At 47.2% G+C, this 27,236-nt stretch overlaps 1 protein-coding gene and 1 long non-coding RNA gene across 4 annotated transcripts; one reads left to right on the top strand and one right to left on the bottom strand.

The window, feature by feature from the left end:
• Nucleotides 1–1,202: 1,202 nt before the first annotated feature.
• On the bottom strand, nt 1,203–3,988 carry LOC115031100 (uncharacterized). The gene is made up of 3 exons (XR_003836686.2): nt 3,856–3,988; nt 3,195–3,427; nt 1,203–1,680 (listed from the first exon to the last, which is right to left on the bottom strand). It is a non-coding gene; the product is annotated as an uncharacterized LOC115031100 (long non-coding RNA).
• Nucleotides 1,584–26,921, top strand: Usp42 (ubiquitin specific peptidase 42). 3 transcript variants are annotated; one of them, XM_021162887.3, is made up of 18 exons: nt 1,584–1,627; nt 9,894–10,140; nt 11,230–11,430; nt 13,931–14,041; nt 14,686–14,788; nt 15,551–15,618; nt 16,373–16,443; nt 16,904–16,986; nt 17,765–17,876; nt 18,284–18,424; nt 18,546–18,646; nt 20,032–20,185; nt 20,632–21,339; nt 21,442–21,536; nt 22,051–23,529; nt 24,308–24,609; nt 26,140–26,178; nt 26,770–26,921. In XM_021162887.3, the coding sequence occupies exons 2-17, from the start codon at nt 9,903–9,905 to the stop codon at nt 26,145–26,147; spliced, it is 3,975 nt and encodes a 1,324-aa protein (XP_021018546.1). In that variant the 5' UTR covers nt 1,584–1,627; nt 9,894–9,902; the 3' UTR covers nt 26,148–26,178; nt 26,770–26,921. The 3 variants fall into 3 exon arrangements, with proteins under 3 accessions (XP_021018546.1, XP_021018545.1, XP_021018547.1); XM_021162886.2 differs by lacking the exon at nt 1,584–1,627 and adding an exon at nt 5,428–5,543; XM_021162888.3 differs by lacking the exon at nt 1,584–1,627 and adding an exon at nt 6,365–6,747.
• Nucleotides 26,922–27,236: the final 315 nt, after the last annotated feature.

Genomic DNA, 27,236 nt, shown 5'->3' with positions numbered 1-27,236 from the left:
CTAAGCCGTCCTGCCAATTCTTAATAACATGCTTGTATCTTTGCTCCCAGGAGGCTTACTGGTGACATCAGCCTATAGGGACCAAGGCCACCAGGTCCCAAGACCTCTGACCATTCTTCATCTCCCACATTACTACTTATAGTTCTTGAGGTAAGTTGGATACTTGGTGGGTCTTCCATCTCCCTTTTCCTAGATTTCTGCTGAGGTCCAAGGGTGTAGATGTCAGAGCAGGATCTAGGTTCACTCTTACAGCCCCAGGAGGGCATGGGAAGACTTGTTAGGAATATGGTCACACAGTCACAGATCCTACACAGAGAGGGCGCTGCATCACACCAGGAACAGGGTCAAGATGAGGCCCCTGGCTAGCTTAAGTGGCATATACCAACCAGAATGAGATTCCCAAAGCAGCATGATAGGTCTGTAACTCCAAGACTCCGCAGCTTCAAGCAGGAAATTCACTAGTTGGAGGTTAGCTTGGGAAACATAGGATGTTTCAGATTAGCCTGGACTATCAAAAATGGGGACTGGGAAGCTGAGAAGATGAATTTATGGGTAAAAACTTGTGTCAACAAGTATGAGGACCCGCCTTTTATATTTCAGTTTAAGCCAGCTGAAGCTGTGAAGCTGAGGTGAGGGGCCAGCACTCTAGGCTCAGTACCGTGAGAAGGCAGGCAGAGACCAGAAACAGTCTGCTGGGGCAGTTAGCTTAGCATGCACAGTAGACAGCAAGAGACTGCTTACAAATGGTGAAAGGTGGGGCTAGAGAGACAGTTAGGTGGTAAAGAACACTCACGGCTCTTCCAGAGGACCTTGGTCCAGTCCCCACTTTACAACGACCTGTATCCCCTGCCCTAGGTGAGCTGGGGTTCTCTTCTGGCCTCTGCAGGCACCAGGAGTGCACGCGGAACACTTAAACACATGCAGGCAAAATACTCATACACAGAAAAAAAAATATTTTTTTTTTAAGATGAAAGATTAGGGACAACACCAGAGGCTGTCCCCTGGCCACGCTCCCTCCTCTCCTGCCTCCTCCCTCCCCTCGGAGATTCTGGGGCAGAGCCTTATAATGTTTCATGTTCTCAGGTGACCCTGTAGGATGGCCATGGGCTCACTGCGCTGCTCACAATGAGACTGAACTCCTGAAATAGTGCTTCCTGTCTTCAGAGTCTGAGCATTACAAGTCCCAGCTACTATTTGCCCTTGATTTGTTTATGGAGAGGGGACCCATGGTTTTCTGCGTCCTAGGGAATCACTCTATCTTCTAAGCTCAGGGGTTCCATCATCCTTGTGTCTTCCTTCCAGAAAGGCTCCATTACATTTCTAGTGTGCCAGAGGTTAGAGGACAAGCGTACAGCACTCGTCTTCTTCCACTGTTGTAGGGATGGAATTCAGGTCACCAAGCTTAGAGCAATGCCATTTACCTGATGGGTCGTCCTTCATAATGACAAGCTCATCTCTGTGCTTCTCTAGGAGACTCACTGGTGAAGGCAGCCCTTAGGACCAACACCACCAGGCCCGGAGACCGCTGACCCTCAGGGTTAAGTCTATTGCCGGCCTCCAAACAATTGCATCTCCCCAGTTGAGGAAAAGTCCTCGAGTCTTCTACATTACTTCCTCCAGTTTTGAGGTAAGTTGATCACTTGGTGTGTCTGCTGTCGTATTGCCCCCTTCCCAGATAACCTGTAGTATATTAAGGATGCAGGTGTCAGAGGTGGGGTGATAAAGACATCATAGCTCCAGGCAGCAATCTGTAGGAGCTCTGGAAGGAAATAACAGCAGCTCTGCCCAACAGGGTCTTGATCCATGTCAGCTGGGTCAGGCGGGTGCCAGGTTGGAACAAGCATTAGAATGAAGACAAAAAGCACTGTGAGGTATGGGCTTGTAAGCCAAAAACTCAGGATGCTTACGTTTGATTTAGCCTGAGAAACAAAGGGTATTCCAGGACTAGTCTGGACTGTCAACAGCAACAACAACAAAAGTGGGATTTTGGGAGCGTCTTAGGAATAATCTCTACTGGCATTTTTTATTAAAAGTAGCATAGGCGCTGGGCATGGTGGCGCACGCCTTTAATCCCAGCACTCGGGAGGCAGAGGCAGGCGGATTTCTAAATTCGAGGCCAGCCTGGTCTACAAAGTGAGTTCCAGGACAACCAGGGCTATACAGAGAAACCCTGTCTCAAAAAAACAAAACAAAAACAAAAACAAACAAAAAAGTAACATAGGCAGTTAGGCAAGATATCACTGACAAATTGTAATAATTTTAGTGAAGACATAGTTGCCTGTCACTTGTTTTTCATGATTTAGTGGTAGCAACATACATATTTGACAGTGAGTGGGGTAAGGATGTTTTTGTGAATAGAATATCAGCTAGTTTGCTTTGTGGATGGGAGACATCCTCTTGGTATATAAACTGTCTTTCAACAGAGTCAGCTTCTGTAGGAGGAGGAGTCTCCCCAAATCTGCAAAGTTGGTCAATATGATGTCAAATGTCATAAGATACAAGTTGTAAGTTACATCTAGTGTTTCATATTTGCATACCCAGCACGCAGGGGGCTAAGGTAGGGGGATTGCTTGGAGTTCTAGGCTAGCCTGGGCCACAAAGTGAGACCCTGTCCCAAGAAATGTAATGGATGACGGAGATGGGTCCTTTATTGAAACAGTTTTACATTTATTTGGTGTTGGGGGGATTGCACATCTGCTGCAGCATGCTTGTGGTGGAGATCCCAGGACAACTGGAGGAGATTAGTTCTCTCCTTCTACTATGTTGGTCCCAGAAATCTAACTCAGGCCCTGAGGCTTTCAGCAAGCACCTTTTCAAACTACTTAGCCATTTCCCTGATCTGTCCACTGATCCTTCAGTAAAGTCCTGCCAAGCAGTAAGAACTGAGACAGATGGCCATAACTCATGCAGCTGTGGTGACATGGACTTGCTTGCCTAGGTCTGAGGTCCATCTAGTCTGGCCTTCTTGGCATGTTCCAGGTCAGTGAAAGTCACTATCTCAGTTCTCCTGAGACTGGTGCAGGAGGATCAGTGGTTCAAAGTCAGCTACACAGCTAGTTTTAGGCCAGCCAGGACTATATGATACCCTTTCTCAAAAAAGCCTGCTGTCAGAGAAGGAATGATCCGGCCATGGCCTACCTCTATTGCTTAGAGTGGTGGCTACGGTAAGAATTGCAAGGGGGCAATTCTCTTACCTCTGAGATGCCTGCACGATCTTCTAGAATGCACTCTGTGCTTTGGGAGAGCTGCTTTCCAAGGCCACAGCAGATGACCTGAAGTGCTCTCGGCAGGAACAGTGTTTCAGGCATAGTTGCAGTGGTCTTCTGTAGATGCTGTCTTGCCCTTCCACTTCCAGGGAGTAGAGAGGGGACATAGCACAGGACATGTGGATCTCAGGAGTTTGATGGACGCCATCTAAGCAAGCTCTCTGTTCAGTGTGACACATGAAGATGCCAAATGTTAACCTCTGTTCTACACACACACACACACACACAAAATGCTTTTATAGTCAAATTGTTAAGGTGACCTGAATTAAAGAACATCAAACTTTGTGTAAAATCAAATCAGAAGTGAGGGCCATTTGAGAATGTCTTGTTCACTGGGGCCAAATTCTCTTTCTTCCCTCATTTAAATCTGTAAGCCCAGCACTTGCAGATCGAGGCAGAGGTTGTGGAGTTTAAAGCCAGTATACAGAATAAGACCCTGCCTCTAAAAACAAACACCAAACCCCCTTCTTAATAAATCCCAACAGGGGCGGGGTGAACTTCTGGGACCTCAAAGGGAAGTGTTTTGAAATACCATACCGTTTAGCTAGATAACTCGTCCCTCAGTTCCTCAGCATTTGAATTTAATTACCTGGAAAAGGCAAAGTACCGAGCAGGCAGTTCTAGTTGCACAAATCGGTCATTTTCCTTGAGATGGGGTCTCAGTCTATAGTCTTGGCTGACCTGGATTACAGACAGGATTTTACTCTGTAGTCCAGGCTGGCTTGAACTCATGGCAATCCTTCTGCCTCAGCTGCTGAATTCTAGGATCACAGACACGAGTTACCTTTTGCAAATCTCCTAATAATGGTCTACAGTGGTGAAATGCCATAACCATTTTTTTGTAAAGAAAAAAGTTGTGGTGTTAATTTTGACAGGAGATGCTGAAATGTGAGCAACTAGGATTCTCTTTCTCCTTTTTAATTCCTCGAAGTACTTGAGTTTTTTGCTCCAAATACTCAATAGACATTTTATAGCCAACCTATAGGGACTGTAATGAAGTTGGTAGCATGAGCAGGTATAGGCTCCTGACCTCTTTATAATGTTAAAAGCTTAGCATAGCATGCTCTGGCTGGAATAAATGAAAGGAAAAAGGAAATATGGAGTTGTAGTTTTGTTGTTTTGAGACTGGGAGTCCTTCTGTAGCACAGGGTGTCTTCAAACTTGTGATTCTCCTGTCTCAGACTCACCTGTACTGGGAATCATTAAAATGGGACTTTTAATGCCCAAGCTAAGGAGCTTAGCTTCTTCTGATCTGTGTTTTAAAATAAAACAAAAAACTGTGTCGACAAGAGTATAGTGAAACCAGAGTGGAGTGCTGGAGGAGTCAGTTAGACTAGGCTTAGTGAGAGAGAAGGCAAGTGGGTGGTGGGCAGGACCACAGCTCGTTCGGTCAGTAGGGTGTAGTGAACTGATGGTCTAGGGGGTGAAAGATTTTGATCAGCAGTGAATGCTCTTCAGGGGTGTGTACTAAATGGGTACCACAGGCAGGCGCTGGAGGGGAGAGAATACAAGGATGAACTACTTTGTCCAGCCTCAGGATCCAGGAAGTGACAAGAAGCATGACTGTAGGACTGGGGCGCAGTTGCCTCAACCTGGAGAGCTAAGACTTGAAGTGAGATGTTGATGGGGGTGCATGGTCTGTTCTTTAGCCTGGCAGGGCTACGTGAGGTAGAGACAGCGGAGGCCCCGTCGCGGTGAAGGCCCGTGGATCGCGGAGCCCAGTGGCCCCGCCACCGTAGTCTGCAGGGCCGCTCGTCGGAGAGGCATGGGTCTCCCCGGATGGGAGCTCAGCAGTACTAGCTTTAGGGCCCCAGCCCGGGCTGCTCCGGGAACTCTGGACGGAAGCGGCCCCTCCCCGCCCTGCTGCCGGACACCCAGCCAATCAGTGCATCCCGCCAATCAGGGCGTCGGACCAATCAGTGTGCTTTCTCCGGCGGAGCCCGGCGCTTAGCTGACGCGTGAGGCCAGCCCGCGCCCCGCCGCCCTTGGGCGACGGCCCCTCCCGCGCTTGCCCGGCCCGTTAGCTGCGCGCCGCGCCTCTTGCGCGACGGCCCCTGGGCGGCGGAGGCCGTGGCGGCGGCGCGTGCGGGCGCGGCCCTGGCGCGCCCCCTGGCGGCCCGGCCGGCAAGCTGCGGGTGCGGCGCTGACCCGGAGGCGGCGGCGGCGGTGCCCGGATGGAGGCACGTCATTGTCCCCCGCCGGGCGGCTGGGCTGTGTGCGGCGGCGGCGGCGGCGGCGGCGTCCGAGGGGGATGGAGCGAGTGCCGAGCCGGGTCAGGTAAGCTCCCGCCTCCTTCCCGCCCGCTGCAGGCCGGCATGGGGCCGGGCCGCGTGTCCCTGCTTCGCGGCCTCAGCCGCCCCGCCGCCTTCAGCCGGCCGCGGCCCGCCGGGACTAGCGCGGCCCCTCGCCCGCCGCCCCCTCTACAGCCGCCGGGCGGCCCGGGGACCCCACGGCTGCGGGACCGGCGCTGCCGCCGCCCGGCCGGGCCAGGCCCGCAGAGCTGGAGGCGGTGGCCACGGCGGGCGGGCTCGCAGCGAAGGCAGCGCCGGGGTTGCACGGGAAGGGCCGGACCCCCCTGGTTGCCATGGCCACCGCGCTCCCACCCCCACCGGCCCCAGCCCGCCCCCTCGGTCCGCTGCTCCGGCCGGGCTGCGGCCAGCAGCTCCCGGGCCGCCCGGCGCGTTTGGAGCTGCCGGGGTGGGCGTGTGCACGCCGGGACAGTGTAGCCGGCGTAGCCGGCGTCCGGGGCCCGCCCGCCGCCCCCCGCGTGGCTGCCACCTCCCGCTCCAGGGCGCCCCTCGGAGCTCGGGGCTGGCCTCCCCGCCCCCACCCCACCCCGACAAACTTTCCCACCCGGGCGCAGTCCACTCGGCTCCTCAGCAGAACACCCGAGTTGCCCACGCCGTAGTGGAGCGGACACCCGAAAGAGAGGCGGACAGCCGGGGGTGTTGGGGTGGGGGGAGGAGCCCCGTAGCTCTTTCCCCTCCGAAAAAGCGAGTGTGCCTTCCTCCCTCAGGCTCTTTATCTTTTGGGGCACGGAGAAACAACTTACCTGGTTGAAAGGGCGGGTGGGAGGGATCGGATTCAGATGTTTGAAATGAAAATTTGACGGGACCAAAGTTTTACAATCTAGGACTTTAACCTCCCTAGAATACAGTTGAGATTACTTTTGTTGAATAGCTCTTTTATATCTGAAGGCCTTAGAACTTGCTTGTTTGTCGTTCTTTCAAGTAAATACACTCAAGTAACAAAAAGTGTCGGGAAACTAGTTAACGCCCCTTTTACAAAGTAACAACGGGATCCAGGTTCGCCCAGCTGTTTATGGAGGAGATCTTTTCTTTAAAGCATGCATTTTAAACGTTCTGCTTTTACCATGTCACTTATTCAGATGCTTAGGTCTGTGAATAATGAGTTACACTTATTTGTTTTTACTCAGGGACAGTTTCACTTTCTTTTCTGTAATCATTGATTCAAGACTACAGTAAGTATTTGGTTTGCAGAGTTTTACGGCTAATCATTCTGTTTACCTAAATACAATTAAAAACCAAGTGGTGTCTTTTTATAAAGTTTCTTAAAACTGAAATGTTACCAGAACTTGAATAATATTGTTTATGAAGAATTCGCATAACAGTTTTTTTTAATGCGTTGACCTTAAAGAAATAAGGTATGTGGGGGGACACAATGTTTACATAGTGATATTCTTTCTTAAAATGAGAAAGATAAATGTAGCCTGGCATTTACTTATCGTAAAAGAGACCTAAGCAAGTAATTAGTCTTGCACATTTACCCAGCTTTGGTCCCCGGTCAGGTTTCAAAATGGACTGTCGTAACTTTGTATGTCATGAAAAGGTGTTGGGCCGGGCTGGGCTTTGAGTAAGTAGTTACCGTTCACAGGCCGTTTTGAACACTAACTGTCAGACGCTTCACTTAGACTAAAAACAGGAGCCACATGAACCTGTCTTACACGATATAGCTGGGTTTTAAGAAAGGTTGGCTCTTATAGGTGGCGTTTAGTTTGATCCCTGGTGACTTTAGGGTGATATTCATTGGCTGAATATCCAAGTGAAGAAGATGAAGTGAAGATTCTGTTATTCTTGCCAGAATCAAAACAATGACACACTGATGACTTGAGTTGTGTTTTCCTTAATATTTATCTCCTAAGCCTATCACAGCATCTTTGCTAGAATGAGTACAGTGTTTTGTTTGGTTGTTTGTTAATCATTGTATGGGAAGGTTGCTTGTCCCAGGTTTTACTATTAATGTTATTTTAAGTAAGAATAGACTAGCCTTTCCTTATTACGGAGTTTTGTCTTTCTTCCCTTAACTCTCCCTCCTGTTCCTTTTCTTCCATCAATACACTGTGTGTGTTGTGTGTTTGCACGTTGTATGTATGTGTATATATTTCTTTTGCCTGTAGCATGAGAAGTATATAAACTTTATTTGACTAGTAGGCCCAAGTTTTTTTGTGACTGAAGGTGATTTATCTTCATTTCATTAAGTATTCAAGTTATTGACTTTCTGATTTTATGTAACTGCCCCTACATTGTTAAGGTTGTAACTTCACTTGAATTAAAAATTGTAAACAAGAAGGTTGAAAGTTTTAAGAAACAACTTGACTGTAAGCACCAACATGGGGACGTCTGTTCACTGAAGTGCATGAGGATTTTATTACCCTTTGTACTTAAAAAGTGGTGGATTTTTTATTTTTTTTTATCTTTTTTATTTTTTTTTGGTTTTTCGAGACAGGGTTTCTCTGTATAGCCCTGGCTGTCCTGGAACTCACTCTGTAGACCAGGCTGGCCTCGAACTCAGAAATCCGCCTGCCTCTGCCTCCCAAGTGCTGGGATTTAAAGGCGTGCGCCACCACCGCCCGCGTGGTGAATTTTTTAAAGGCCAAATTTTAGAGGTATTCCCTTTAATTCAGAGGTTTTAAAGAATTAAATGAGATGCCATATATAAATCCCTAAGCACAAGCTGGTGCTACAAGCAAACACTAGTCACTTCCTGTTTGCACGATTTCATTCATTTGTTGAACACGTGTTTGGAAAGCTTCCCCCATACCAGGTAGGGGTGGAGTTAAGTTTTTACTACATGCTTCCGTGGAGATCAGCGCAAGGACTTTTTAGGATTGGTTTCTGACCCAATCTTGGGGTGAAAGGTATTGTCAAGGAAACCCTTTAGGATGGATTTCTAATCCAGTCTTGGAATGAAAGGACTTGTCAGAGAAAGCATTCCAGAGGAATGAGTTCTAAGCCTGACAACGGAAAGTGTTAACTAAGCAGAGGTAGGAGATGGAGAACATGTGAAGAATAGCTTGCAGGAGCTCAGAAAGGAGCTGGGACTGAAAATGGACCCTGTCTATGGTGGGAGCGTAATGTGCGGAGTGTTCCAGAGACTAAAGCAAGCCAAGTTCAGATGCTGGCAAGAACATAGGGAGGGCAGTGGAGCACCCCTACATGTCACCCCTTTTCTTCAAGGTGTGACATGTAGATTTGGCTGCCTGGACATTTTGAGGACCATTCCTTAAAAGCACTTTGCTGACTTGGGTTGCATAATGGCTAGACAACGGTCCTGCTGGGTGTTGTGGCTCAGTCACTGACCTTGCAGATTTTGGCTGATCTTCTAAAGGTTTATCATGAAAATTTAGCAAATATATATATATATATATATATACACACATACATATATATATATATATATACATACACATATATATATATATATACACACACATACATATATATATATTCAGCAATTAATATGAGACCTAGCACATCAAAAAAACTCAATTAGTAGATTTAAAAATAAGATTCAGAGATTTAAATACATATTTGTGTTCAAAGATTGATGTTAGTAAAATTACAGGTTTAATTCTAAAAGTTAAAATACTTATAAATGCTGGACTTTTTCAGAAAAATGTATTTGCTTCACTGGTAAGACCTTTCTGTAGCTAAAATTTTTCAAAACTTCAAATTTCATACAATAATATTTTAGACTTTCAATTAAAAATTAAAGCTAAATATTCTCTTTATGCAATTGAATTGATTTTTTTCCCCTGAAAAATGGCGTATGATTTAAAAATGTAGTCAAATATATTAAATTGTAGACTGTTCCTAGCTTTAAGCAGTATATATTATATAAATATATATAAGGTGTTTTTAGTGTACATAATTGTGTATATAATATATATACACATATGTGTGTATATATAAATATCATATACACAATTATATATATATATATGGTGTTTTTAGTGTGCATAGTTGTGGATGAGGAGCCTGGGTATAACCTTGCATGGTTTGTGGGATGTGATACAGGAAAAGGGTTTTCTGGTAGTGGTGCTGCTGCGCCTCGCAAAACAAGGTCTTTGTAAGACAGTCTTGTACTGAATTCTTGATCTTCCTGCCTCCACTTCCATTGCTGGGATTACAGGCGTGTAACCACCAAGGCTAGGCAAGACCTCTGCCACCTGAGCTACAGTCCTGCCCCCACTGATGTTTTCTCTTTGTTGGATGACTTGTTTAAAGGTAGTTTCCCTTGGTTAGACACAGTTTGGAGGACACAGTGACTGGCAGGTAGACCGCTCTTCTCACCCTTTGAAACAAATGTACTTTTTGTCTTTTGCAGGGTTGAAAAATGACCATAGTTGACAAAACTGAACCTTCAGACCCATCAACCTGTCAGAACCAGCCTGGCAGTTCTGAGGCAGTCTCACCTGAAGACATGGACACAGGCTCTGCCAGCTGGGGTGCTGTGTCTTCAATAAGTGATGTCTCAAATCATACACTTTCATTAGGGCCAGTGCCTGGTGCTGTGGTTTATTCTAATTCGTCTGTACCTGAAAAATCAAAACCATCACCACCAAAGGATCAAGGTATGAGTGCAGAGTTACTGCCGCCAGGGGCTCCTGGGCCGGCCAAGATTGACACCATTTCATTTTGCTCTAGTGAGCATTCATTCATTTACCACACCCACCCATAGATCATTATTACCACGTATAACAAATAGGATAGATTGATTTTTAATTGTCAGATGAATTTTTTTTTAAATTTCCAGTTTCTTGAAGGATAGACTTTTATCTTGGCCTCAGACTCATTATGTAGCCAAAGCTGACCTGATTGTTTTGTCTTCTTGATTCTCTTGTCTCTACCTCCTGAATGCGGGATTACAGGGGGTGCTGGGGATCAAACCCAGGACTTTCTCTGCATTCTAAGGAAGCATTCTGTGAATTGAGCTACATTTCCAGATAATTATTATGGAAAAAATATAAAGTTGTAGGTCCAGTAAACCCATATATCCATCAGCCAGCTGCCGACAGTTCATGGCCTCTTAGCTGAACCTCCAACCACAGACCTCCCTCGTGTGTGTGTGTGTGTGTGTGTGTGTGTGTGTGTGTGTCTGTCTGTCTTTCTTTCTGTGTGACTTACACCCTCTTCTGGCTTTCACAGCACCAGTGCTTGTATGTGCACAGGTGTGGCACACAGAAATGCATCTAGTCAATATTTAGATTTGTCTATTATATAATTTTTAAAAATTGTAGTATTTTGTGTGTATCCATGCTATGTATATATGTACAGGTCAGAAGGTAAGTTTCTGAGGTCAGATTCTCTGCTTCTGCTGCAGGTTCCATGATTAAACTTGGGTTGTCACGCTTGTGTGACAAGTTCTTTTACCTGCGAGCCCTCCTGCAGGTCCTCCAGTGTAAATGAAGCCTACGTTTGGCTTTAGGTAGACTTATGTCTTTGAAGATTCTTTAATTTGTTAACAACACCCCCCACCCCCGTCCTTGAAGACGATTTGTTGAAGAAGCCAAGTGAATGTGGAGTTAATCTCACCCTAGGCTTTGGACTTTGTCTTCTGTGTTTGTGGCAGGCTAGTAATGAGGTGTAGGGTCCTGATCAGATTCAGACGTTGCTATGTATTTTGCTTATTTGTTTTCAATTTTTTGCTCTCTTTTTTTAAGTCCTAGGTGATGGCATTGCTCCTCCTCAAAAGGTCCTGTTTCCATCTGAAAAGATTTGTCTTAAGTGGCAGCAAAGTCATCGAGTTGGCGCTGGGCTCCAGAATTTGGGCAACACCTGTTTTGCCAATGCCGCATTGCAATGTCTGACTTACACGCCACCCCTCGCCAATTACATGTTATCCCATGAACACTCCAAGACATGTGAGTGTCTCCTGCTCTTGAGTGCCTGTTTTCAGTGCTGTGGTTTGCTTTCCTGATGCTGTCTTCTTCTGAAATGAACATGACGAGTAGTGACATTACATTACCATGGGCTTGGTGTGTAGCTCCGTGCTAGTCCCACTCACCTAGCATGTATAAGGCTCTAGGTTCAATCCTCAGCCTGCATTTAAAAAAAATCAAAAACTCCAAGTTAAATGATCACAGAGAAGTTGGTTTGCTGGCTTAGAAGCTGGGGTGGGTGGGAGGGTGGGAATTTTAGGATTGGTCTTGGGTTGCATAAGGAACATTTCACACCTAATTTGATCTGTAAAGTATTTTAAAAGAAGTTTATTTTGTTAGCTTTTGACAATTCAGAATCCCTTGGGGTGTGTGTGTGTGTGTGTGTGTCTCAGTCTTGCTGTGCAATCTTCAAATCAAGTCCAAAATCCTGCTCAGCCTCCAGGTATGACCTGGCATTCCTAGATTTTTACATTTCTTTTAACTCAGTAGAAGCCCAGCTCAGTGTTGGCTAGAGAAATTTGAAGGTTGCCTGCTGTCCCTATCCCTCCCTTGCCACAGTTCTTTTGAAGTGTGATTGATAGAAAGCCTGTATTGTAGATTCACAAGCTGATGTGTGTTGACTTTGTGTCTCTGAGACGATGACCACAGTTACATTCATCAAACCCGAAAGTTTCCTGGTGGCTCTTTGCAGTCCCCACTTCCTCAGTCCCAGGCAACTGGCTGATCCACCTTACAACACATTAGCTTGATTTTATTTGCTTTTTTGTATGTTGCATATATGGAGTTACAACATATATATTGTTTTATTTTGCCTGATCTGACATAATTCAACATTATTCTGTTGGTTGTGTGTATCACAGATTACACAGCTACACACTTGGGAAGTGAAGGCCAGAGGACCTCTAGAGTGAGTTCAGGCCAGTCTGGGTTACCTGGATCCTGTCTCTAAGAAATAATGAAAAAACCAAGTCTTTGTAAAACTTTTTTTTTTCTTGTCTTAGGTACGTGTGTAAGAATGAAAAGGTTTCCTCCTGTTCTGGGCACAATAGCTTTTAAACTTTCCAGAACCAGCAGGGGATAAAAGTTCTGTTCACACCATTTCCCAATACAAGATGTGCTCAGGGAGTTTTGTTTTGTTTTGGTACTGGAGCTTGAGGCTAGCAGGCCACGCCTGTTAGTAGGCCAATGGTCTATCCCTCAGTTGTACCCTCGGCCCGGTCTTCACCATTGAGACCATTCTCAGGAGTGTTTAGTAGTGTTCTGACTGGGGACTCTGCTCTGCCCTTCTCTGATTAGTAATGATGCAAACATCTTGTGGAGATTTGAACTCTAGATGTTTACTTGGCTGAAATGAAATGTCTTTTCAATTGTTTTTCCTGAGATAGGATCTCATGTAGGCCGGACAGGCTCAGCCACTTCTCATCCTCCTGTTTTTACTCTTGAGTCCTGGGCTTACAGGTATTCATAACCAGGGCTTCCCACATGTGAGGCGAGCAGCCTGCCAATTGAGCTACAGCTCCCGCTCCCCTTCAAATAGTTCGTCTGTCTGAAAACTAGTTTTCCAATACGTTGAATTTTGAGAGTTTTACAGTTTTTGGAAATGGTAGACTGAGATTTGTAAATGTTTTTTCCTGCCTCACAGGTGTCTTTTCATTCATCTCAGTGTCTTTTGGAAATTGAAAATACTTGTCAGGATTTGTAGTTCATTAATCTTTTTTATTTTTTATCAGTTGTGTCTTAAATGTTTTATTAAGAAATACTGAGCTGGCAAGATGATTCAGAGGGTCAGGTTGCTTGCTACCAGGCCTGACAACCTAAACTCACTACCTGGGGCTCCTCTTGTCGAAGGGAAGAATTGACTCCCTCAAGTGGCCTCTGATCTCTACACATGAGTGTGCGCGTCCAAACATGACACATAAACAAGATGTAAACATAAAAATCTCTGCCTAGTCGGAGGTCAGAGAGAGTTTTACTACATTTTCTTCTATACATTACCTAAAGGGCCTGTGATTCCTTCTTAATTTTTGTTTGTGATGTGAAGAATGTGGGTTTTTTGTTTTTTTTTTTTTCCTTTTCAGTGCTGGGGAATTGAATGCAGGGCCTCACATACGCCAAGCGAGTGCTTTGCCCACGGTGCCACAAAGGCCTCTACTGTTGCAGTTGTTCACTTACACTGTTCGTACTCAGAGAGTAGTAGCCTTCCTCCACCGAGACATCTGGCACCTTTGCCTCGCATGTCTGCTGCTCAATAAATACTTCCCTCGGGGTACATTTCTCCTCTGATTGTAAAGTAGTCAGGCTATACTCATCGATGCCTCAGGTGTCCTAGGTGAATTAAATGACCACTAGTGATAGTAGTGAGCTCTGCACACACATGGTAGCTGGCACTAGTGCTGCATCCTGGGCATCTGCCCCTCATCTCTGCTCTACTTTCCTGTTGCACATTGTCATTTTGCTCATTTGGATTCTCGTTATCTTGCAGGCCACGCAGAAGGATTTTGTATGATGTGCACAATGCAGACACACATTACCCAGGCACTTAGCAACCCTGGGGATGTTATCAAGCCGATGTTCGTCATCAATGAAATGCGGCGTAAGTCTCACTGCAGTAGCTCAGGGCAGAGCCATGTCTAGTTGTCCTCCATCCTTTTCCTTCTTGACACATCTCCCGAATCATCCTCTCAAATGCTGACAGGGTCATAGGTGTGTACCACGTGTGGGGCTTGTATACATTTTTTTTCTTACGCACTTTTTGCTTTCTGAGACAGCATCTCCTTTGTCTCAGTCTGGCCTAACTCTATCCTCTGATTTCCTCATCCCAAGCGCTAGAGCATAGGTGTGTGTTGTCAGATCCACTGGCTTGATGTGCTTTTTGCTTTTCCTACTGCAACTTTTTATCATTTTAATTAGCCAAGTTGTAATAAAAAGGAAGCAAAGCTTGAGGCTTCTAGCTGAGTAGCTAGGTGGCGAGGTAATTACGAGATTACGTGAGTGTGCTGATGCACATTTGTAATCCCAACACTTGGAAACTGAAGACAGGAGGCGCAGGGGTTCAAGGCCTTCTTCATTACATGGAGAGTTGGAGGCCTGACTGAGATTCGTAAGACTCGGCCTCAAAAAACAAACAAGTCATTCGGGGATTTTTCCAGGCGCATACTTCAAGGTGTTGCTTTTAGGAGTGTTGCTATGGCATAAGGTATGTAATAATAAAGCCTTGTCTTTCTTCAAATCTCATAGGTATAGCTAGACACTTCCGTTTTGGAAACCAAGAAGATGCCCATGAGTTTCTTCAGTACACAGTCGATGCCATGCAGAAAGCATGTTTAAATGGCAGCAATAAGTACGTATAGCAGAGCATATGTTGCTTCATTAGATCATGCACTTAGCCTGTCTCCTTGAAGGCACACAGATCCATCACTCTGATGTATCTTGGCGTCTCATCACCTTGTCCCAAGATTTGCATAATCTTAAAATGATATGCTGACTATAACCATTTGATTTTGTTGCTCTTAGATGCTGGGTGGGCAATAGGCTTCTGTCCTGTTGCTGTTTAGTTTCCAGGTCTGAATAGTAGCTCCTTTTACTTTGTAGCCATGCTTAATGGTTTCCTTGTTCACCTTCAGACTCAACAATCTGCCCCAGACCCACTTTAGTCAGCAGTTCTGTAGTTTCTTAAAACCCAAATGTAGACTCAGGAGGACTGAAGATGAAGGTGCTAAGGCAGCTGCTGTGTTGCAGACAGCTATGCACAGCGCACACCTTGCTGTTTGCTCTCATTCTTTCATGGTCATAGGATTGGTCCGAGTGAACGCTGATGCTGAGCAGAGGAAGGTGCTGGGCCTTTAGCTCCCCTTACCAGGCCTTGGGAAAGAAAGCCAGATTTGCAAAAGGCGTCTTCTCCATTCTCTGCCTCAAGTTCCCTCATGACAGAGTGCTTTTGTGTCCTCTTCACATCTCTAGCTGAGACACATTCTGATGTCGTTTGTGATTCTCCTGAGTTCTTATTCCTGTATAAGCATAGATGGTTTTAGATGTAGACGCAGTATCTCTCCAGGGCAGTGTTTGCCTGGCTCTCATGTCACCGTCCTTGACTGTTTTTCAGATTAGACAGACACACCCAGGCCACCACCCTGGTCTGCCAGATATTCGGAGGCTACCTAAGATCCCGAGGTAAATCATCATCACATACATGCTTACAGTTTTAAATGTTAACAGTAGGGGCAGGATAAGGGAAAACTAGATCCCAGGTCTGCCCAGACTTCTGTTTACAGTGTAGCCTTCTGGTGCTTCCTTATGCGTGCGCAAGCTGGGCGCGTGCTATGCATAAGATTTTCATAGTTCTCTTACTGTTAGAGATCTTATGTGTGAATGCAGAGATGTAAGAAGTCAGTTCCATTTTATTTCCTAGTGAGGGATAAGTCAGTTCCAGTTCTGATGGTATCCGATACACATACTTTCGTGTGTGTGCAACTGTGTGTTCAGGGTAAAGTTTTCTAATTTCTGAATCATGCAGTATCTAGAGGGTATAGCAATTTATATCCCAACCAGGAGCTCCTAGGGACTAGGTTCATTGCACTTCTACCCACAGTACAGAGTATCTATTTATAGTTGTTTTTTCATTGTAATAAAAGTTGTACTCAAGTTCATTTTTTTTTTTTGGGGGGGGGGGTTTTCGAGGCAGGGTTTCTCTGTGTAGTCCTGGCTGTCCTGGAACTCACTTTGTAGACCAGGCTGGCCTCGAACTCGGAAATCCGCCTGCCTCTGCCTCCCGAGTGCTGGGATTAAAGGCATGCGCCACCACGCCCGGCTCTTTTTTTTTTTTTTTTTCAAGTTCATTATTTTGAAGTATTTTCTGTTCTTTCAGTAGTTGGTAAGACAATGAGTAGATGACCTTACTCACTGTTGATATTTTCTTTTATTTCAGTTAAATGTTTAAATTGCAAGGGTGTTTCAGATACCTTTGATCCCTATCTGGACATAACATTGGAGATTAAGGTGAGCTCAGCATCCACCGTAGGGAAGTTACGCAGCCTGCTGTCACCTCGGACTTTTTATGCATTCTCGTCGCTGTCAAACTTAGATCTAAGGTTGTTCCTCTTAGAAACTTCAGCTCATTGAAGATTTTTTCACACTCTTTTTGTTGTTGCTTGGAGCTTTTGCTTTTCTGACTATAGATTCAGTTCTATGCTTACTATATAAAGAACATATTTCAGAGAAATGCAAAACTTGCCTCTCAGAGTTCATTCTTTAGTGCTGTGATCTATTCTGCTTCACAAGGAGATTGCTTGCTTTAAAAAAAATGTTTAATCTTCAATGTATACGTGTGTGCACGTTTCATCTGTCTATTGCTCTCAGCCTGTGGCAGTGTGCATGGGGACCTGATGTTTATGCAGTGTGCATGGGGACCTGATGTGGCAGTACGCATGGTGACCTGATGTTTATGCCCCTTTCCTAGGCTGCACAGAGTGTTACCAAGGCGTTAGAGCAGTTTGTGAAGCCAGAACAACTGGATGGAGAGAACTCCTACAAATGCAGCAAGTATGACTGGGTGGTGGGCTTCTTCCTGCTCGCCCGTGATGATCCACCTTAGAAACTGGCTCCGTTTTCACTGCTTTTTTTTTATTGATTTTTTTTCCTTGTTTTGTTTTGTTTTGTTTGTTTGTTTGTTTGTTTGTTTGGGTACTGGATGTTGGGTCCAGAGTCTCACATGTGATAGGCAAATGCTGTTAGCCACTTAATGTCATCATTTATCAAGTGCTTGTCATTTTAAAGGCAGGTCTTCTGTGTGGCCCAGCCTGGCTTTAGATCTTTGATTATTCTGAACTGCCAGCTTACATCTCCTGTTAGTGGTCAGTTCCCTCTGTAATTATTATTACTACTCTGTGTATATGTGTTACAGAGGATTGAACATGGGCCCTTGTGCATACTCAGCAAATGCTCCACTGCCGACCTCCAGGCCTCATGGAATTTTAATTTTATAATTGTGATTATTGGTCTAGTTTCCTTGTGTTAAAATACTTTTTAAAAATTTTATGTACATTGGTGATTTGACTGGATGTGTAAGTGTGTGTGTGTGTGTGTGTGTGTGTGTGTGTGAGAGAGAGAGATATCCTGGAACAGGAGTTGTGAGCTGCCACTTGGGTGCTGGGAATAGAACTCAGGTCTTCTGGAAGAGCTGCGAGTGCTCTTCACTGCTGAGCTACCTCTCCAGCCCTTGTTTTAAAATCTTAATGTAAGGTGTTTTAGAAAGTACAGACCAATACACTTGAGATGTTTCTACACTGAGTATCCTAACCCTTCCTTCTTGTGCTTTAAGGTGCAAAAAAATGGTTCCAGCTTCAAAGAGATTCACAATCCATAGGTCCTCTAATGTTCTTACCATCTCACTGAAGCGCTTCGCCAACTTCACCGGTGGAAAGATTGCTAAGGTATGTCCATGATTCCTGACTGTTCTCATCTCGGTACAGTGAGTTTTCCCCTTTTCTTCACAATTAATGAAGGGTAAAGTGGTGAAGACACACAGAAATGTGCAGGAGACACAGCACATGCTCAGGTCACTAAGACAGAAGAGCTATGAGTAATGTCTGGCGCTGTCACTGCTGCTGCATTTGGTGAACATTCACAGTGTGGACCCTTCCTTATTGATGGCAAATAAGATCAATGGGGGTTTCCTTCAGGTCCCTTCTGTTTCAGGCATTAGGTTTCTGGGGTCAACAGTTGTAGGTTCTGCAAGTCCCTTCCTCAAAGCCCTTCCTTAGGAGTTATGCCTGTAGCTGAAAATGTACCTGTGTCTTCAAAAATGGCAGAACTTTCTCTTTTTTCCATTTATCTTTAGGATGTGAAATATCCTGAGTACCTTGATATTCGGCCCTATATGTCTCAGCCCAATGGAGAGCCAATTATTTATGTTTTGTATGCTGTGCTGGTACACACTGGTTTTAACTGTCATGCTGGCCACTATTTTTGCTACATCAAGGTAAGCTGTTGGGTGACGACTAAGTCTGTTGTGGGGCAGCTCTGCATTCATGGGGTAAACAGTGGAGTGAGACTGAATGACATCACTTACCACCCCCACCCCACCCTCCATCTCTTTGCAGGCTAGCAATGGCCTCTGGTATCAGATGAATGACTCCATCGTGTCCACCAGTGATATCAGAGCAGTGCTTAACCAGCAAGCTTACGTCCTCTTTTATATCAGGTACTGCTGTGGAAACAGGTGGGCGGCAGCCAGGTCTTCTTCATCCGGACAGTTAGTTAAGCTGGGAGCTAATTTGTACAAACAACAAGTTAAACATGAGTTGCCATGCACCTGAGCACAGCAGGCCTTTCTGAGTGACAGGTGTAGAAGGCGGGAATGGCCCTGAGGAGTGGTCTAGGGACAGTGGAAGCCATGGGAATGGGTTCTCAGTGCCTGTGTGCTCTCAGCCAGTTGAGCACAGGCCTCCGGTCAGGCCCTGCCAGCGCCAGTGTCTGACCTGCTGCTGTAGATGCAAGCTCATAACTCAGCAGCGCTCTCTAGAGAAATGGGATGCCTGCCCCAGGCTGGCTTCTCTCTTTGTGAGGTACTTGGGTTAGAACCCAGGGCCTCTTCATGTGTAGTAGCCAAGACTTCTGTCAGGCCTGGCTGCGTCCCCACAAGGTATCCCAAATAGCTGAAAATTAAGGCTATCCCCAGATACTCACCCATGACAGAATGATCGTATCCACATGTTGAAATACTATGGCAATGTTAAGAGTGATTTGTTTGTTTGGGAAGTTGGGGGAGATAAGGGTCTGACTGGTATACAGGCTGACCTTGATTTCTTGATCTTTCTGCTAAGAATGATTTTGCATAAAGCCTTTTTAAAAATGTTCTGGGAAAGTGCTTGCTGTATATGGAAGGAAGGGAAACAAGTTGAAATATTAAATGCAGGTATTGAAAAGAGCAGCGGGCTGAAAGCCTATGGGAGAGTGTAAATGAGAAGGGGCTGGGGGCTTAGTGACAGCTCTCTGAGGAGCAGGTCTGCATAGTACAGGGTTTCCATAGCGCTATATACTTATCATTGAAAACCTAGACAGAAAAATAGCTTTTCAGATAACAACTATCAGGATATACAGTTAAAAAAATGAATTGAGAGCCAGGCATGGAGGCTCATCATTCTCAGGCAGGAGGATTGCCCCAAGTGTGAGGCAGCGGAAACTGCATGAGGGTTCCAAGCCATCCAGAGCTTTAGAATGAGACCTTCTCCAAAACATTAACAAAAAGACAGTAACTTAACAACATACAAAAAACCCAAACTGAAACATTTTGTTGTCTCATTGGGTGCTAGGTGTGGTGGCCCACAGCAACACTCAGAGGCAGAGGCATCTCTATATATTTGAAGCCTAGTTTACACACCCAGTTCCAGACTAGCCAGGGCCATGTAGTGTGTCCTAGGGGGAGGAGAGGGGGTGTCACTGAGTTGTGCAGCGCCTAATGCAGGTGCTGCGTGCAGCTCTGAGTTGTGCGGAGCTCCAGCTCCTGTGTCTGACAGGCTGAGTATTGTTGGCTTTGAGAGTAAAGGCCCTGCCCTTGTTACACAGCCATTTCATTCTGTATCCCAGGTCCCATGATGTGAAAAATGGAGGGGAGCCCGCTCATCCTGCCCACAGCCCCGGCCAGTCCTCTCCCCGCCCAGGAGTCAGTCAGCGGGCAGTCAACAGCAAGCAGGCGGCCCCAGGGTTTATTGGACCCCAGCTGCCTTCCCACGTGATGAAGGTAACACTCGAGAGTCAACATTACTCCCTTTCTGCTTGAATCCAAACCTGGCATCACTGTAGAAATTGCCTCATCTACAACTGAGCTTCTGGCTTGAGGGCACTGCAGCCCGTTATTACAGAGGCCTCAAGATGGGCGAGTGATCCAGTGGCCGCCTAAGGACTGTGTAGCAGGTCCCACTTACTGTGCACTCCCACACTTCTTACAGGCTAAATAGTTGGACTCGGGGAAGTGAAGCTCTTTCAGAAACATTTTGTTCATGCCTGAGGGGTCATCTTAGGAATGTGGCAGTGTAAAGGGGCTTGGGCTCATCAGTAGATGAGAGAATGGTAGGTATTTTATAGAGGTGAAGCTTGTTAGTCACCAAGACCAAAATGGGGAGGGTCCTAGCCATTGTGCGTCTTGTGTCCAGAGTGCTGACCCAGCTGTTCTCTTCCTCCTTCTAGAACACGCCACACTTGAATGGCACCACGCCAGTGAAAGACACGCCAAGTAGTTCTGTGTCAAGCCCTAACGGAAACACCAGCGTCAATAGGGCCAGTCCTGCTACTGCTTCGACTTCTGTGCAGAACTGGTCTGTTACCAGACCCTCAGTTATTCCAGATCACCCCAAGAAACAAAAAATCACCATCAGTATTCACAACAAGTTGCCTGCTCGCCAGGGTCAGGCACCACTGAATAACAGCCTCCATGGCCCTTGTCTGGAGGCTCCTAGTAAGGCGGCACCCTCCTCCACCATCACTAACCCTTCTGCAATACAGTCTACCTCGAACGTACCCACAACGTCGACTTCCCCCAGTGAGGCCTGTCCCAAGCCCATGGTAAATGGCAAGGCTAAAGTGGGCGCCAGTGTGCTCGTCCCCTATGGGGCCGAGTCCTCAGAAGAGTCTGATGAGGAGTCGAAAGGCCTGGCCAAGGAGAACGGTGTGGACATGATGGCCGGCACTCACTCCGATAGGCCAGAAGCTGCTGCAGATGAGGGTGCTGAGGCTTCCTCCCATGAGCTTCAAGAACCCGTCCTGCTAAATGGTGCTAATAGCGCAGACAGTGACTCACGAGAGAACAGCCTGGCATTTGACAGTGCCAGCTGCCAGGTCCAGCCCGAGCTACACACAGAAAACCTCTTTTCCAAACTTAATGGTCTTCCTGGAAAGGTGAGTGGGAGGGAGGATTCTCAGACCTCAGAGCTCCCATAGCTGGGGTTCAGTAGGCACGGAGCTGGCCACAGGAGCTCAGGTACCTTTGTTTCATTGTAGGTGACGCCTGCTCCTTTGCAGTGTGTTCCTGAAGACAGAATCCTTGAGACCTTCAAGCTTACCAACCAGGCAAAGGGTCCAGCGGGTGAAGAGAGGTAGGAGTCGTGCCACCGGTGTGCACCAACACGCCTAGTGTGTTAGTACTGAGGACACAACCCAGGGCTTTGTATGTGCTGGGTGAGCTCTGCCACCTGAGCCACAAGCCCCAGCCCGGGACATGTTCACACGGGGTCTCACCGTGTGGTGCAGGCTGGCCTCGAGCTTCCTGTGTAAGTCGGCCTTGCTTCAAGTTCTTGCCCAGTTTCTCAGATGCTGGGGTTACAAGTATGTGTAGCTACCATTCTCTTCTACACTTGGCTCCTCAGATGAGATAGATACTTACCTGAAAGTACGAGGTGTCTAGAACTACAGAGGTGTGAAAACAGAGTTAGTCTTGATACAAGTTTTATTTCTTACTGAATGAGGGACGAGAAAAACTTGGTTTCCAGGGATGATAGGCTTGGTGCTGGGTTTCATCAGATATGCTTAAGTTGCGAGTAGTTGAGTAGACCTGTCGGGTAGTCCTGTGTGGCAGGCAGCCTGTGACTTGGTTTCTTTGTCTTGCTGTAGTTGGACTACGACAGGGGGAAGCTCTCCAAAGGACCCTGTTTCACAGCCAGAGCCCATCAGTGATGAGCCCAGTCCCCTTGAGATACCGGAGGCTGTCACCAATGGGAGCACACAGACCCCTTCCACCACATCACCCCTGGAGCCCACCATCAGCTGTACCAAAGAAGACTCGTCCGTTGTTGTCTCAGCTGAACCTGTGGGGGGTTTGCCTTCCGTCTCTGCTCTTTGTAACAGCACCGGTACTACCTTGGGGGATACCCCAGTGCCCGAATCGTGTGACCCTGGAGACTTGACTGCCAACCCGAGCCAGCCAACCCAAGCAGTGAAAGGCGATACAGCTGAGAAGGCTCAGGACTCTGCCATGGCTGAAATGGTGGAGAGGCTGAGCCCTGCTCCCTCAGTACTCGCAGGTGACGGGTGTGAGCAGAAACTCTTACTTTACCTCAGCGCGGAGGGCTCAGAGGAAGCAGAAGACTCTTCCAGAAGCTCGGCGGTCTCTGCTGACATGATGCCCCCTAAGCCTGACAGGACCACCACCAGCTCCTGTGAAGGGGCTGCCGAGCAGGCTGCTGGGGACAGAGGCGATGGAGGCCATGTGGGACCCAAAGCTCAGGAGCCTTCCCCAGCCAAGGAAAAGATGAGCAGCCTCCGGAAGGTGGACCGAGGACACTATCGGAGTCGGAGAGAGCGCTCCTCCAGTGGGGAGCACGCGAGGGACAGCAGGCCCCGGCCGGAGGACCATCACCATAAGAAGCGGCACTGCTACAGCCGAGAGCGGCCCAAGCAGGACCGCCATCCTACTAATACATACTGCAATGGTGGCCAGCACTTGGGCCACGGGGACAGAGCCAGCCCTGAGCGCCGCTCCCTGAGCAGGTATAGCCACCACCACTCACGGATTAGGAGTGGCCTGGAGCAGGACTGGAGCCGGTACCACCATTTGGAAAACGAGCATGCTTGGGTCAGGGAGAGATTCTACCAGGACAAGCTGCGGTGGGACAAGTGCAGGTATTACCATGACAGGTACACACCCCTGTACACGGCCCGGGACGCCCGCGAATGGCGGCCTCTGCATGGCCGTGAGCATGAACGCCTTGTCCAGTCTGGACGGCCATACAAGGACAGCTACTGGGGCCGCAAGGGCTGGGAGCTGCAATCCCGGGGGAAGGAACGGCCTCACTTCAACAGCCCCCGAGAGGCCCCTAGCCTTGCTGTGCCCCTCGAGAGACATCTCCAAGAGAAGGCTGCACTGAGTGTGCAGGACAGCAGCCACAGTCTCCCTGAGCGCTTTCATGAACACGAAAGTGTCAAGTCGAGGAAGCGGAGGTATGAGACTCTAGAAAATCATGATGGCCGTCTAGAAAAGAAAGTCCACAAAAGCCTGGAGAAGGACGCGCTAGAGGAGCCAAGGGTGAAGAAGCACAAAAAGTCTAAAAAGAAAAAGAAGTCCAAAGATAAACACCGGGATCGAGAAAGCAGGTGAGGGCTGCTTGCGGGCTGGCCTGCTCTGTCCTGCCGGTAGGAGCCAGCAGTTTGTTTGTTTCACTTTTGAGTTTAGAGATTTCATTAGTTTACATCTCTACATTTTCACACAGCTTTGAAGTTGTTGGTCCCTAACAGTTCTTCCAGGCCTATCACATGTCATCGTACCTTGTAACTGTCGCAGTTTCTTCTCTGCCTGTTTGCCTGCTTAGAGTGAGCTTAAGACACACCATTTATTTCTTTGGCTTTTGTCTCCTTTTTAGGCCACCATTTCTCGTTTTGAAGTCTAAATGTTTTTTGTATCTTTTTGAGGCCTGCGCTGGCCTCAAACTTAGATCTTGCTGCCTCAGTGTCCCCAGTGCTGGGGTTACAGACTGTGGCAAAGCACCTGATTGGTTTTATGTAACTTAGGAGCTTAACTGTTGGCGATTGTCTTAATGGATGCCTGATTGGTAAGCATGAGTGTGATTCCTGGATTTTTTAGCTAATAACACTTAGCACTAAACTAGTTGAAGACTGCCAGAGTCTTTGTGACCAGCTACAGACCACAGATGCCTTTTGTCCTCTGCTTGAACACTTGGCAGACATGGCAGGGCAAAGCTATGCTGGGGAAAGTGGTGGTGGACTTGAAGACTGTGCTTAAAACTGGTTTCCATGGAAGGAAACCACACATGAGCAGGAGGCATTTGCCCACTGTTGGTAAGCAGTGTTCCGGGGACAGGGAGCTCAGATGGCGGTTTTTCTCAGTGCTAACCTCGGGCTGCTTCTTCTGCAGGCACCAGCAGGAATCTGATTTTTCAGGAGCGTACTCTGATGCTGACCTCCATAGACACCGGAAGAAAAAGAAGAAAAAGAAAAGGCATTCCAGGAAGTCGGAGGACTTTATAAAGGGTGTTGAGATGCGTTTACCGAAGCTCTCCAGCTATGAGGCCGGCGGCCATTTCCGGAGAACAGAGGGCAGCTTTCTCCTGGCTGATGGTCTGCCTGTGGAAGACAGTGGCCCTTTCCGGGAGAAAACGAAGCATTTAAGGATGGAAAGCCGGCCTGACAGATGCCGTCTGTCGGAGTATGGCCAGGGTAAGGGAAGCAAGGACACAGCTCTGAGTAAAGTACTTTGGGAAAGGTGATAAACACAGAAACATAAGAGGCACAGAAGGGCCAGGCAGTGGTGGCGCACGCCTTTAATCCCAGCACTTGGGAGGCAGAGGCAGGTGGATTTCGAAGTTCGAGGCCAGCCTGGTCTACAGAGTGAGTTTCAGGACAGTCGGGCTACACAGAGGAACCCTGTCTTAAAAAAAAACAACAAAAATCAAACACACAGACAAAAAGGCACAGGAGGATATGAGAGTGGACTCGATGCCCAAAAACAAGACCTGCCTGTGAGCAGAGGTGTGCTTTAATCTCTGGCTGGGAGTGTCTAGCTCTGTGGAGGGCCTAAGTTGCATAGAGCTAGGCTCAGCACAACCTGTATACTCAGATCCCTGGAACTTGGAGCGTCTGTGAGTGTCACACAGTAGAACTTGGGCTATTAAAGCATTCTGTGCCCATGTATGTCTTTATGTGCACATCTCTGTGTGTGTTGTACTAATTTCTGAACCCCTAAATGCACTCGTGTACCCCAGCTCCTAAGCCATAAATCAATAGGGTGATCTCTAGAGGTGTAGCTGCAGTGTGGGGCTCTGGTATCCTTCAGGCTGCTGGTTTCTGGGGTGGTTCTTGCTGGTCTCTGAGTAGGTCTGTACACTATACTCTGTATACAGCAGCCCCTGTGCCTTGAGCTTCCTATGTAGTCCAGGCTAGCCCAGCACTCAGTTTTATGTTAGCATCCTGAGTGCTAGGATTACAGTCCAGTGCCAGTGTGCTTGGCTGCTTTCTCTCTGTGAACATTCATTCCCTCTGGACAGGAGCATTGGGCTTGTGGAAACTGCATGGGCTGTGAACATCAGTGGGGCTAGTGCAAAGGCTGGCAACCTGCAGCCAGTCTAGCCTGGAGTTAGGAATGGCTCTCAACAGTTCAAAGTGCAGAAGACTGGCGTGTGTTCACGGGAGCACCGAGGTGGGAGGGTCAGGGTCAGTGCACCGTGGAAGCCCAGGTGCTATGTGTTAGCTCTGAGACATAGCCTGTCCACTGAAACGTTTCTCATCACCTGGCCCTTGATATAAAAAGCTTGACAATTCTGCCTCAGACACCCAAAGATCATGGTCACAAATAAAGGACATGTGTGTCACTACAGAGATGTGGGCATCTTGGTGGCCCCGAGTGGAACCTTCTGCTTCTTGGCAGTCCGTCCATACACTGCATCTGGTTCTGCAGCTAAACACCGCTGCTCTGGGTCTGACACCAGCCCTTCCTCCAGCTCTTTGACTCTCAGATCATTGCTTCAGCCTGAAAGGATGGTTAGCCATGCGAGAATGTGCAGCTCTGTGCTGGGGCTGAGACCTGGTCCCGTGTGGCTCTTGACCCTTCTGTGCCCGTGCTTTGTGGCACTGCCAGCTCATGCTGCTATACGAGTGATTTTTCAGCAGCTGATAATGAGCTGTAGGAATTGATTATAGTTAAGTCTGCAGGTACACACCCATAATAAAGATGTTTCCTTTGCCTTCTAGGTGACTAAAAAGCCTTGGCCTTATAACAACAAAATTACGGTAAGCAATTGTCCCCGTTTTGGTCATTTGTGGAAGTGCTGAGTGGATATAGGTGGGTTTCCTGGTGAAAAGCAGGGGTGGTGAAGGGGAGGGTCCTGGCGTGTCTGTGCCTCTAGGACACAGTCACTAGCTAGCATCCAGATGTGGAAATTGTGCTAAGAAATGGAGTTAAGTATCTGAGAGCCAAACAAGGGTCAGGGTATATCCTGGTTCCTAATGCTGGTGTTGTGTTGTGTGGCCCTGAGACACAGGAACTCAGAGCCCGAACTCTGTGATGGAGGACAGGTCTAGTCAGCAAAGGCTTTAAATTTAAAATGAGCTGCTGCTCTCGCAGCTCAGCTTCAGCTCATTCACAGGCTTCCTCCGTGTCATGGAGACAAAGCCTCTGGGCCTCTCCTCTCTGAGGTCCAAGTGATTTGCAGCTGTGGGGCCCAGCAGGTGGCGCTGCCCTGGCATCCCAGGGTTCTCTACTGCAGTTCCGGAAGGTAGAGAGGCCATTTCAGGAACTTCTCAAAAGCCTTGGGGACACATCCAGAGAGTGAGAGACCAACCTCTGTTCAGCTAATGCCTGCTGCACCTCTTATCTTTCAGATTCAACATTTTGATCAGAAGCCATCCCCAACCCAGCTTAAATTATAAACATAGAGAATAACTTTGTCCGAACTGCGTGGTGCTTCTTTAGTAAATACTGTACAGAGTTTACCATGGACAACTGTTTCTTTTTCTTTTTTTTTTTTTTTTTTCAGTTTTTACCTTTTCTTAATTGCCCTTATTCCAAACGGATACTTTCTACACTGCTGAACATTGTAAATTACCGTGTACATAAAATCACACTGACAATAATGCCCTGGAATAGACCATCTCAAATGCTGCTTAACCACAGACTCAGGTTGACTACTTGTATCTCATGTAATGTTCCTCCACGCTAGACACCTGGTGCACGGCCAGCTGGGAACCATGGACTTCAAAAGGACAAGCGACAGTGCGTCTATTTAAATTAAAGACTTATTTAAAGACCCAAGCTCTCAGCGAGACCTTCGAGGGCTTCCTCTGCAATG

This window comes from Mus caroli, unplaced genomic scaffold (assembly GCF_978045245.1).
Source record: "Mus caroli unplaced genomic scaffold, Mus_caroli_1 scaffold_4, whole genome shotgun sequence".
NCBI lineage: Eukaryota > Metazoa > Chordata > Mammalia > Rodentia > Muridae > Mus > Mus caroli.
The sequence above is the reverse complement of the archived record's forward strand: the minus strand, read 5'-3'. Positions and strand labels throughout refer to the sequence as shown.

Excerpts from the sequence above, each read along its gene's own strand:
- Usp42 (XM_021162887.3), top strand. The coding sequence starts at position 9,903 with ATGACCATAGTTGACAAAACTGAACCTTCAGACCCATCAACCTGTCAG. Across the intron at positions 18,647-20,031 it reads TACGTCCTCTTTTATATCAG|GTCCCATGATGTGAAAAATG; the intron begins GTACTGCTGTGG and ends TCTGTATCCCAG. Across the intron at positions 20,186-20,631 it reads TGCCTTCCCACGTGATGAAG|AACACGCCACACTTGAATGG; the intron begins GTAACACTCGAG and ends TCCTCCTTCTAG.